This window comes from Quercus robur, chromosome 4 (assembly GCF_932294415.1).
Source record: "Quercus robur chromosome 4, dhQueRobu3.1, whole genome shotgun sequence".
Lineage (NCBI taxonomy): Eukaryota > Viridiplantae > Streptophyta > Magnoliopsida > Fagales > Fagaceae > Quercus > Quercus robur.
Window position 1 is genome coordinate 10,048,699 of NC_065537.1, and position 13,630 is coordinate 10,062,328.

Here is a 13,630-nt window from a genome sequence, read left to right on the forward strand (position 1 = left end):
AAAGGTTGTATTTCATGAATATGAACAATTGAAAACTCTTTGCAGGAAGAAGCAACATTATAATTATGTGTTGTGGCTATAATCCTATTGCCTTCGTTATTATCTGTAAAAGCATGCTTTATAGTTCCCCAAAAATCATTGAAAACGACAACACACCTCTTATTTTGTAGACATTCCCTCAATTTGCCAACGAGTGAAATCAAATTGAAGTTGTTGATCTCCTCAGGTGCAGTCTTCCCCATTACTTTATAGTATTGCTTTGTCATCTCTTTCAAAAGCTCCTCCATGTTGTATGATTCAGATACTGTGACCCAAATGCAGCAATGGAAGTGTTCCTTCACGCCATGGTTGTCAAAAACTTTCTTGGCAAGAGTAGTCTTGCCAAGAACACCCATGCCTACGATTGAAATTGTCATGAGTTGAGATGCTCCATTCACCAACCAGGGACGGAATCAGGATTTGAACTTAGGGGGCCGAAGCTTAAATCAATTATTTATTTATTTATTTATTTTTATTTATGCAAATAAAAACTAACACCTATTTCATATTCAACAAAACACTACATATAAAATAAGTGTTTCTTAAACATTTGATATTATAAAAATGTCAACAAATTATAATGTTAGGTTCTAAAGTTTAGGATTTTATGTATTTAGAACTCTAATGTGTATTGTTGGCAAACCATGATCAAAACAATGTGTTTAGAAGTGTTTAAAGCTAGCTCAAAGTTGTATGTCAATGTAAAGTTGGAATCGAGTTTAAAGCAGGAAGCACTGTGGCTTTCGGCCTGGCTCGATCGATCGAAGCTTAGGCTCGACTGATCGAAGCTCGGGCAGATTGCTTTTCTACAGATTCGTCCAACTCAGCCCTATTTGTTTTAAAACGTTTTTAGGGTTTCTTATTTGTCCTAAGTATAAAAGGCAAACCCTAGCCACGTTTTAGTGTTGCTCATATTTGCGGTTTGTGTAAATCTCTTGTGAGATCTAGAGGAGCTTTCCTTTATACAAACTTAGGGTTTTCAAGGAGGAGATATTTTCTACACCTTGATGATCAATTCAGTTGCTGCCATTAAAGCCTAAAGACTACACAAGCAGATGTGCTTGTAGTTGGTGGGAATCCAAGAAAGAAGGAGTCCGTGGATTCGGAGCTTGCACGTGGTCGTGTCAGTAAGTTCTACTGGTGGGTAGCAATAAGAAGTCGAGCGTGGGGGCTTGTAAGTTTTATTGTATGAACTTCGATTCTTTCTAGTGGATTTGCTTTTTACCTTGAGGATAGCTAGGTTAAATCCTCCCTAGGTTTTTACCGGTTTGGTTTCCTGGGTGATCATATCTTGTGTTATTTATTTTCCGCTACTTTACTTGATTTGATCTTTGTTATTGTGATAACCTAGACTTGTGAAATTGGACTAAGTAACAACTTGGCTAAACTACCTAGGTTAAATCAATTGTTTTAAGGGGTCTAAAAACTGTCAAGTGGTATCAGAGCGGGTTGCTCTTTTGTTTTAGATCTTTTGATCTAAGAGCTAATCTTTGACCTCTGTTGTCATGGAAAATTTGAAGTGTCTTTTTGATCATGTTTTTGCTTATGCTTCTGTTGATTTTGTTGATGCCTGTGAAACTTTTCGTAAGGAATTATTGAAATCTATGAAAATTGCTAAGAAATTCAAGGAAGAGTTAAAATTGGTTAATCTTGAAAAAGAGGAATTGATTGTTAGATTAGATGAATCAAATAAAAAGAATGAATTTTTGAGAAATCAAATTTCCTCTCAAGATGAGAAGATGAAAAGCTTGGAACAAGAGTTAGTTGAATCTAAAGCTAAAATTGAAAATTTGACTTGTACCAAGTCTGCTGTTGATAACAGAAGTGTTTCTGTTTCTCTTAAGCCTAAAACTGATAAAGTTTATATCCCTCCTTTCAAGAGGAATAATAAAGAAAATGCTTATTTTGCTAGGTTAGACAAAGATAAAAGTTCTGATGTAAACGCTGAAGTTTCTAAACCTATGTCTAAACCTATTGTTAGAGAGCATAATAAATCTATTTTTGTGCCTACCTGTCACCTTTGTGGTGTTGTTGGTCATATTAGATCAAATTGTTCTTTGTTGAGGCAAAAATCAAAATCTGAGACTAGATTTGTTGTTAGAAATACTGATGTTCCTAAATTTGTTCCTGTTTGTCACTTTCGTAGTGTCTGTGATCACATTCGTCCTAATTGTCATAAACTGAAATTTAAGCATTCTGTGTTTCAATCTAGGATTTGTGATGATATTTCTCCTGCCATAAATCCATATAAATTGTTTCATATTCTTTTGAAAAATTTGAGCTTGTTGGCTCGTGAAAGGAATTTGCAGGATTTTAGTCTTTCTCAGAAGATTGGTGTAATTCCTCAAATATACTCTGCTTCTCATGGATCTTCACCTACAAAGCCGAAGACTCGTGCTATATGGGTGAGAAAAAATTCTCTAAGGTGAGTGTTGCTGACTTGTCCCTGATTTAATTCTTTCAATTGTTTGTGGACATGTTTTGTTTTTGTTGTTTTGTTTTTTAGTTTTTTTTATAAAAAAAATCCAAAAACATTGAAAATTTTCAAAAAGACAAAAATATTTTATTTTGTGTCTAGTTTTATTTTTCTTGAGGATTACATGAGTTATGATATCTCTCTCTTGATTTAGAACATGCTTGACATTGTGGAGAAACTTGAATAGTATGTGTTATATAAGTGCTAAGCTATTTCTGATTTTGTGTGAGTATGTACTAGTTTGTACATGTACTCAAGGGTTAATTAAGAAATTAATATTTCTTGTTTGTGTACCCTCTATAGCTTAATTAAGCACTGTCATGCATTGCATTTGCATTGTTCATTTAGCATAATATGTGTTTTTTTTTTTGTTTTTGGTCATAAATTTTTTAAAACCAAAAAGATTTTTGTGTTTTGTATTTCACATCTTGGATTTATAATCAAGGATTGACCATTTTATTTTTATATAACAAGTTTATGTACCTTGTTTAGCTTTGATGAGCTTACTTATTGCATTTTACTAGTTGAAACTTTGTAGTGTATGTTGTGTGAGAAAGATGTTTATGGTTTTGATCACTTTGTCTTGATCTTGAAGTCACATGTCTTTGACTGTCGGACTTAAACCTTTAGAGAAAGACATAAATAACCATCTCACCACTGTTTACTAGCCAATCATGAACACCTTAGTGCGTATCATAAGATTTTGTACTCGAGAAAGTGTAGTACATGCACAAAAAGAACATAAGGTGTAGCCTTGGTTAAAGTGCTTAATTCTTAAAATCAAAATTGGTGTGTACTATTAGGCTTGATGCCAAACTCACATAACTTAAAATTGGAATGTATATTATGAGGCACAAATACAAGAAACTTACATGATTGCAAGCTTGTTTTCTAGGAGATGTGAGAGTTATATGATGTAACTCTTTAGGTGATAGTCTCTTTCAAATTCTATGTGATGAATTTTCTAGACTTTGTGTTTGATTTCTATTCACATATCACCTCACATGTATCTCAAGTTTTTGCTAGTTACACACACTACACAAGTTACTCTTTGCTAAACTTGGTACATTATATTGTGTGTGATTTTGTTGTGGCCATCCAAGATTAAAGTTCCTTGATTTTGATGCAAAATGTGCTTAATTTTTGAGATTTGAGGACAAATTGATTAAAAAAAAAAATTGGGATGAATTCAAGTGTTTTTGAAAAATTTTTAATCTCACACTCATGCATTTCATTCTTGAAATACTGTGCTTTGAGGAGTCAAAAATTTTCAATTTTTTTTTTTTAAGTATTTGACCAATTTTTTTTCATGCATCATTTGTGTTTAGGATTCACATGCATTGCATTGTTTTTGTATCCATCTTGCAGTTTTGCAGTCATATCTCTCATTGTTTTCACACATAACATGCATACACTTTGCTAAATTGGGTACTCAAATTGATTTAAAAATTGATTGATTAATTTTTGAGTTATGTACTTTCTAGTATATGCTATTTTTATGTGTGAATTGTAGAAAATTATTTTCTTAAGAGATATGATGGATAATCAATGTGCAAATATTTTCTCTACTCATGCAACTGTTTATGGGTCACATAGTGCCATGTTTGCATTTTATTGAAAGAGATAATATTTTTTCTTCATGTGTATCCTCAACATAGTTTTTTTTTTTTTTAAAAACTTGGTTTGAGTCTTTTTATTTATCCCCAACCCCTTTATTTTTCCTCAAAACTGTTTTTCCCAAAACTTGTTTTGTTTTTCCTATTTTTATAGGGGGAGAATTTTTTTTTTAACCTTTGTGGTTCATAGGGGGAGATGTTGCTCTTCATAGGGGGAGTTGTCTCTATTTTCTCTTACTTTGTTGCGTATGTTTTCTGTCTACCTTCTGATTAGGTAGTATTTGTCAATACGTGGCAAAAAGGGGGAGACATAGATGAAGTGTTTGTTCTGTTTAGGGGGAGTTAACATTGTTTTTTATGTATCTAACTTAGGGGGAGAGTAAGATTGCATATTTGTTGATTTACTGTTTTTGTTTTTCTGTCACACATGCGGTTATGCATTTTGTTTAGTGTTTCAGGAAATATACAGGTTGATTCAATTGAGCTGCTGTCTACACTTGCAACTAATGGATAGTAGTTAGGATTGAATTTGGTTTATGAGCATTATTTTGTAAAGGGCTTTTCATTTTGTAAACTTTGAGCTTCTAAGTTGTGTTTTGTCACGGATTGCCAAAGGGGGAGTTTGTTAGGTTCTAAAGTTTAGGATTTTATGTATTTAGAACTCTAATGTGTATTGTTGGCAAACCATGATCAAAACAATGTGTTTAGAAGTATTTAAAGCTAGCTCAAAGTTGTATGTCAATGTAAAGTTGGAATCGAGTTTAAAGCAGGAAGCACTGTGGCTTTCGGCCTGGCTCGATCGATTGAAGCTTAGGCTCAACCGATCAAAGCTCGGGCAGATTGCTTTTCTGCAGATTCGTCCAACTTAGCCCATATTTGTTTTAAAGTGTTTTTAGGGTTTCTTATTTGTCCTAAATATAAAAGGCAAACCCTAGCCACGTTTTAGTGTTACTCATATTTGCGGTTTGTGTAAATCTCTTGTGAGATCTAGAGGAGTTTTCCTTTACACAAACTTAGGATTTTCAAAGAGAAGATATTTTCTACACCTTGATGATCAATTCAGTTGCTGCCATTGAAGCTTAAAGACTACACAAGCGGGTGTGCTTATAGCTGGTGGGAATCCAAGAAAGAAGGAGTCCGTGGATTCGGAGCTTGCACGTGGTCGTGTCAGTAAGTTCTACTGGTGGGTAGTAATAAGAAGTCGAGCGTGGGGGCTTGTAAGTCTTATTGTATGAACTTCGATTCTTTCTAGTGGATTTGCTTTTTACCTTGAGGATAGCTAGGTGAAATCCTCCCCAGGTTTTTACCGGTTTGGTTTCCTAGGTAATCATATCTTGTGTTATTTATTTTCCGCTGCTTTACTTGATTTGATCTTTGTTATTGTGATAACCTAGACTTGTGAAATTGGACTAAGTAACAACTTGGCTAAACTACCTAGGTTAAATCAATTGTTTTAAGGGGTCTAAAAACTGTCATATAACACACAAAATAAGTGTTTTTTAAACATTTCAACATATTTCGTAGTTCTACAAATTAAAAAAAAAAAAAAAAAAAAAGTTTCATTTTTTCCATATTTCGTAGTTCTATACACCAACTAAAAAAAAAGGGACTTCTCTACCAAAAAAATGGAAAATCTAAAACCAAAATAATCACAAACAAACAAGCACAAGTTTATATATATATTACTAATATTAGCCACATCACACAAAGTGACAAAGACAAAGTTCACAAGTTCATATATATATATATATATATTACTAATATTAGCCATGTCACTTGACAAAATTTTTGATAAAACCAAAACAATCAGACCAAAGACTTGGTCAATTCGTCACAAAAAAAGTCACTTATGACTTCCCAAAGACTAGTCTTTACAGTTAATAGTACTCACAAGTGACAAAACAATGACTACCAAAGACTACTCTCACAAATAACAAATTCACTATCACAATTCAGTACTCACATCCTACTGTCTTGGTCCCACTTTATTTCTTTATAGTTAAAAGCAAAAAAAAAAAAAAAAAAAAAAAAAAAAAAAAAAAAGTAACAAACACAAGTCTGAAACTGGTCCACACCATCACAAAAAGGAAAAACCCACAAACAATTACACAGTAGTCAATACTCAATAGTCAATACAGAGCCACAAACACAAACTAAGTCTACGGTCCAGATATTGACACAAGCACAGTGAACACACCAGTCCAATAAAAGCCATGACTCACAAATACAGTCAACACAATCACCACAGTCCATAAAAAAACACAAAGGGCAGAGGGCAAACGGCTAAGGCACTAGGTAGAGCAATATAGCAAAGACAAAAAAAAAAAAAAAAAATGAACTTAAGGGAGGAGAGAAATTTCTTAGATTTACCGTGTGTGACTGTGATCAAAGATCTGAGGAGGAGCAGCAGCAGCAACAGTCCGGATCTGATCTGAGTAAAAGAATAGCAGCAGCAATAGTGATGGTTTGAGGAGGCATTGATGCTTGATGAGGTTTAGTGGAGGAAGAGTGAGGTTAGGGTAAAAATTTGAGAATTGTAATTTAGGTTTTCAGATTTTAGTCCATATTTATTTTTATTTCGTAGTTTTTAGTTTGTCGGTTTTTTTTTTTTTTTTTTTTTTTTTTTTAAATTTGGGGGGGGGGGGTGGCAATGGCCCCCTCTACCCTACTGTAGGTCCACCCCTATTTGAAATAATGACACATGAATTAGATCATGAGTTTTTCAACAAATTTAGCTTCCCATCCATTATTATTGATGGTATTGAGGAGGCTGAAGGTGAAGCTGACGAAGATGATGAAGTTGTTGCGAAGGCTATTGATTAGGTAATTTAATATACTCAACTTTACGTTTTTATTGGGTTTCCTATTTTTGTTTTATGCATGACATTTAATCAATGATAATTCCTTTTTGCTACTAATATTATCTCTATATATTAAGAGGATTCAGAAGGTTAGTTATGTCTTCAGAAAATGTTAAAAATACACCTAAGGTACTTTTAGTACATTGAATGTGGATTACAACAGGAATGATAATCTTTATTATCAGGAATAAAATGTGTTGTAATGGAATAACTAAATCTATTTATTCGTTTAGTTGTAACTTGTAACATTAGAATAAAACTTATGATCTATTTTAGGAAATATCTCATCCATACAAATATATTTCCTGGAAAATAATATATTTTAAATTTTAGAGAGATGAGTTATTTTTTAATGATTTTTTATTTCCATAATTGTTAGGTGGATATGGAAAGTTTATTTATTTGAAAATATATTAATGTTAGAAGTTATTACATTTACTAAGGAATAGCTATTACAACCATTTTAGAGATGAATAGTTATTCCTCATTTTAAAGAATAGCTATTCATAAGGAATGACTATTCCTTGTAATAAAAACATAACCAACTATTGAATAGCTAAATCATAGGAATAACTATTACATTACAATGCCTATTACAATTTACCAAACGTTAATCTAATTAAATAATCTTTAATCTTAAAAAATAAAAAAACAGGGTTAAAATTGTAATTTAACAAAATTTAAAAAAAAAAAAAAAAAAAAAACTACTAAAGAAACTTTTTTCCTAAAAATTAGCACACTTTCTATTTAGATATATTTCACGCACGTTTTATATATATACATATTTAAAAAAAAACTAGCACACACTAAACCTAGAAGTTTACTCTATTTCAAATCATAAATTTTAGTTTTTTAAAAATTCATTCACGTGTAACCTCACTAATAATAGATAATTTCAAATTGAAAAATTATATTAAACTCAAAATAAATAAAATGGCTTCATTGCACGTGCAGAGCGCGTGTGATGAAACTAGTTATTATTATTAAAATACTAAATAAAAAATAAAGCATTATCTCTCTCAAATAATAATTATATCTGCACGTGTGATGAGACTAGTTATTATTATTAAAATACTAAATAAAAAATAAAGCATTATCTCTCTCAAATAATAATTATATTTCAATGATAATCTCATAATAGTTAATAATGTGGCATTTTTAATAAAAAATTACAAAATTATTTACAACTGGAACGTCTTTTACAGCTTACTGGAAGTGCTTTTACAAACTGATGAGTGGCGTGTGAGTCATTAAATTTTATTATTTTGTTAAAAATCTGACTTTCTAATGTCTTTCTGTGACCCAAGCACTTTATTTTCCTTTCCTACCATTCTCTCAACAATTGTGGTTGCAACTGCCGTCACTATCATCACTGCTCTTCTTCTACTACTGCGACTCCTCCAAATGGTCTTCGTTGTCAGTGCAACAGCCGACACAAGCTTTGTCCTTCGCTGATCTCCATGAATGTCTATCGACTGCTAATCTCTTAAAGATCTTTATGTTTCTTTGTTCAGATTTGTTTCCAATATCCATAACTGGCATGAAATAATGTTAAAATATGTTTCATTATAAATCTTCAAATATTTGAAGTATTATATTCAAGGTTTTTATTTTTTTACTTTTTTTTCCAAAAAAAAAAAGAAATTGAAAAAAAATTGGTCCTTTTATCTTTCTCCGCCATGAACCAATGGTAGTAACAGTGGGAATCTTTGTTGCCTATCACTTTTGTTGCAGTCAAAATATTCATTGGTTTCTTGCTCTTGACATTAGATTACTCTCATTAACAAGAGAGGATTTATGGCCAATCAATATAGATTAGAGAGAGAGTTACGTAAAAGACTTAGTATGCTTAAAGGTGGTTCTCTTCAACTCATATTTGGATTTTTGTTAAGAGAGTTCACAGTAAATTACTGTTGGCTTTGAGATGGTATGGCCACTTGATTAGAAAAATTGGAAAACGGTGAAGCAAAGAAAGGGAAAATAGGGGAGGAGGGAGTGAGGGGTTGAAGCCAATCCTATCCTTTTCATTTTGGCATAAGAATAAAGAAAATCCAATTAAAGATTACATGACAACTTTATGATTAAATAGCTGATATGGCATAGGACACTTAAAACATATTATATATATATATATATATATGAGAAATAAATTGCTTAACACACACACATCATTTAATTACACTCCTTACCAAGTTCAAACACATTATTTAACTTAAAGTACCAAGAGCCTCCTTTTGTATATTAATTATCAATTTGTCACACATATATATTTGATTTTAGTTTGAAACATTTTTCCCTTTTAGTACGTATCATCCCTCCGGCAATAGACATCGCTTTACACAAAAAGAACTCAACCAAGGTTAAAAAAAAATTCTAAAAAAGATTTTGCCGAATATTTTTAAATAGTAAAAGTCTCCCCCTTTTTTTTTTTTTTTTTTTAAATTTATAAAAAAATAACAATATTTAGCAATACCCCTGCCCCATGCAAAAATTTCAACATCTAAGTACCAAAAATCCAATCAAATGATTATAATTGGCCAAAATTATACATGTGACGAAGCAAAGATAAGTTGTCTCATTGGACAATTTTATTTATTTTTAAGCATATTACATTGCACAATTTCGTACATAAACATAGGAAACCATAACAGTCTAGGCATTAACAAAAGGGTAAAGTTCATATCTAACGTTACAACTGCCACCAACAACTCGCCCACCTCGTTTTCCATCGCAACAGTTGGGAAGTTCACTAATCGCAGTATCAAGACACTTCTTACAATCAAGACTTGAAAGGTCTCTGGTGCATTGAGCCAAACCATATAGTTTGCTTGATGAATCAAGCTTTAGGTCCCCGGTAGCATAGAATTTTGGATTGGCATAAGCTTTATTAGATAACCTGCTTAACAAATCCTTAACTTTTGGATTGAATGAAGTGGGATTTTCTACGTCTTCGACGTTCCACATGTAAAACTTGTTTTTGTTATCGATTTCTCCAAAGAAATTTATGTTCGAGTACTTTAAAAGGCAGTTATCATACCAAATTATCGCTCCTTTTTTATAAGGACAACGATCACCAAGCTCTTTGCCCGCATCAATGACACAGGTCTTACAGTTTGTTTTTGAGACATCACCTCGGCATAGGGCTAAACCATTTGCTTGAGCTGGGCCTGGCCCAGTCGAGCTAAGCCCAAACCCTTTTGAAGGAACTTTGGAGGACAAAAGATTGAGCAAGCCATTCAGGTTTGTACTATAAGGGCTATTGGCAGTGTAGTTTTCCTGGCTAAAACAAAAATGGTACAATGGGTCAGCACAATTGACTGCATGGAGGAAGAGGCTGAATAATAGAAAGATGAAGGAAATATATTTTGAGCACAACATGATGAATGAAATTGAAGGTTGGTTTTGTGGGTGTGTAATATTATCTACAAGAACTGTATAAATAGACGAGACTTGTCAAGTTTTGGCCAAGTTTGGAGTAGAAAATGCTGACTTTATTCTTAGTGGCAACCTCATCTCAGTCCAAATCCTTTTGATTAATAAACCTTTAGTACAAAATCGCACTCAGACTTTGAACGTGCTGGAGCGTAGAGTCAATAATCTGGCACAAAATGTTTTGGTGGCGCTTTTGTATTAATTAATTCATGAGAGTTCTAAGGAAACTAGAAACCAACTCAAATTCGTGTGGGATCAATGCAGGGGCGGCTGCACTTGTAATTCAGGGGTTCAAAAAAACCCACTGACTTGAAAAAAAAAAAAATTTATATATGTAAAATATTTTTTTATTAATTTAATTGCCCTGAAAAATATTTTTGCACAACTTGACTTAAATCTTGCATACCCTGATTATAAATTGATGCCGAAATTCAAATAACATAGATCAACTCATACCAAAGCTAATTAACAACACAAATCAGTCTCCCTTTCTCTCATCAACCTCATCTCATCTCTATTCTCTATCTGCCTTTTTATGTATCTCTGACTCTAAAAATAAAATGTGAGTGTCTGTGAGTTCTGAATATCTTTTTTTATTATAAATTTATATTGTATGTATGAGAGAGAGAGAGAGAGAGAGAGAGAGAGAGAGAGAGAGAGAGAGAGAGAGAGAGTGTGTGTGTGTGTGTGTTTGATACTAATTGTGTGCATTATTTTTTTTTCTTTTTTGATATAATGTTATTTGTGTGAATTGTAAAGCATGTGAATGTGTACATGTTATAAATATAATATAACTTTATATAATTTAACAACCAAGAAATATAGAGGATTTGTTATATGTGTATATTATTATCATGTTATAATAATTTTTTATTATAAAACTAGTGATTTGAAGAAAAAAATAGTAAAATTAGTGAGTGTTAAATGTATTATTTATGTATGGATGTGTGTGGTTATGTGAGTCAATAATTAATATAATGTCAATAATTTATAAAAAAAATAACAAATAAATAATTGTTAGGTTCTAAAGACTTAGGATTTATGTATTTAGAACTTTAATTTATATTTTTGGCAAACCATAATCAAAACAATATGTTTAGAAGTGTTTTAGTCTAGGTCAAAGTTGTGCATTTATGTAAAGTTGGAATCGAGTTAAAGCAGGAAAGCATTGTGCCTTTCGGCCTGGCTCAATCGATCGAAAGACAGGCTCGATCAATCGAAGCTCGGGTAGAATGATTTTCTGCAGATTTTTTCAACTCAACCCTAAGTGTTTTAAAACGTTTTTAGGGTTTCTTATTTGTCCTAAGTATAAAAGGCAAACCCTAGCCACGATTTAGTGTTGCTCATATTGCGGTTTGTGTAAATCTCTTGAGAGATTTAGAGGAGCTTTCCTTTACACAAACTTAGGGTTTTCAAGGACAAGATTTATCTACACCTTGATGATCAATTCAGTTGCTACCATTGAAGTTTAAAGAAAACACAAGCCGGTGTGCTTGTATCTGGAGGTGAATCTAAGAAAGAAGAAGTCTGTAGATTCGGAGTTTGCACGTGGTCGTGTCAGTAAGTTCTACTGGTTGGTAACAATAAGAAGTCGAGCGTGGGGGCTTGTAAGTCTTATTGTATGAAATTTCATTCTTTCAAGATAGTGGATTCAAGTTTACCTTGAGGATAGCTAGGTTAAATCCTCCCCAGATTTTTACCGGTTAGTTTCTTGGGTGATCATATCTTGTGTTATTTATTTTTCGCTGCTTTGCATGATTTGATCTTTGTTATTGTGATAACCTAGACTTGTTTAATTGGACTAAGTAACAACTTGGCTAATTACCTAGGTTAAATAAATTGTTTAAGGGGTCTAAAAACCATCAAGTGGTATCAGAGTGAGTAGCTCTTTTGTTGTTGATTTTTTTATCACTGAGCTGATCCTTGACCCCTGTTGTCATGGAATACAGACACTCTCTAGTTATTCCTCCTCACTTTGATGGGAGTAATTATGCTTATTGGAAAGTAAGGATGAAAGCATTCTTGAAATCTATTTATGAGAAAGTGTGGAACTCTGTTGAATACGGATGGGAGAAGCCCATAACTCCTGTTAGTGAGTGGGAAACTTCTCAAAAAGAAGCAGCTGCGTTGAATAGCAAGGTTATGAATGCGATCTTTACCGCTGTTTCTATAAAGGAATTTAAGAGAATCTCTAATGTTGAGGTTGCTCATACTGCTTGGAATATCCTTCAGACTGTGCATGAAGGCACAAAGACTGTCAAAATCAATAAATTGCAGCAATTGACTTCTAAATTTGAAAGCATTAGGATGTCTGATGATAAATCTTTTGATGAATTCTATGCTAAATTGAATGATATTGTTAATTCTACTTTTAACTTGGGTGAAATCTATGATCAACCTAAAATTGTTAGGCAGATTCTTAAATCTTTAACTTAAAACTTTAGACCCAAAGTGACTGCCATTACTGAAAGCAAGGATGTGGACTCCATCCCTGTTGATGAACTTGTAGGATCTTTTCAATCTTATGAGTTGGATCTACCCAAAACTGCCAAATCCAAATCAATGGCTCTTAAGTCAGTTGATGATGTTGAAGGTGGTGGATTTGATGATGAGCTCTCTGCTACAAAGATTGCCTACCTTGCCAAGAACGTTAGAAACTTTCTCAGGAATAGTAATAGAAAGGTAAGAGGCACAAACACTGCTGAACCTAGAAACTTTAGGAAGCATGATCCCACTAAGGTTAACAACAATGATAAACCTAGAGAAAAAGTAGGTCAATCTTCCAATAATTCTTTAGGCTCTCAGTATTTTGGATGTCAAAGATATGGACACATGAAATCTAAATGTCCTACCTATTTGAAGTCTAAGGGTAAAGCTATGGCTGTAACCCTTAGTGATGCTAAAGTTTCTGAAAATGAGTCTGATTATGATGAGGATGGGAACTTCATTGCTTTCACTGCTACTACTGTAGTCGATGAGAGCATATCTATTGAAAAGAACCCTTCTGATGGGGAACTCTCTAAAGATGCAGATCTTCAAGAGGCCTATAATAAACTTTGCAAAGTTACTGCAAAGGATGCTATGAATGTTGAACTTGGCCTTAAGAAAATTGAATCTCTTGAGCTTGATAAGAAGAATTTGCTTGTTAAACTGTTTGATGCTAATGAACTTTTGAACAATGTGAAAACTGAGAATATGCTTTTGCT

General features: G+C 32.8%; 1 protein-coding gene across 12 annotated transcripts in view; it reads right to left on the reverse strand.

Annotated features, from left to right (window-relative positions):
* LOC126720539 (cysteine-rich repeat secretory protein 38-like) overlaps nt 1-13,630 on the reverse strand; it is a 142,294-nt gene that overhangs the window by 21,066 nt on the left and 107,598 nt on the right. For 2 of the 12 annotated variants that reach the window (XM_050423057.1, XM_050423055.1), the window contains exon 2: nt 9,786-10,095. The exons of 7 other annotated variants lie outside the window; for them this stretch is intronic. In XM_050423057.1, coding sequence (XP_050279014.1) covers nt 9,786-10,095 — 310 coding nt within the window. Of the gene's footprint in view, nt 1-9,709; nt 10,410-13,630 lie in introns of those variants that run through there. 3 more of the 12 variants (XM_050423058.1, XM_050423061.1, XM_050423060.1) reach the window with 2 other exon arrangements.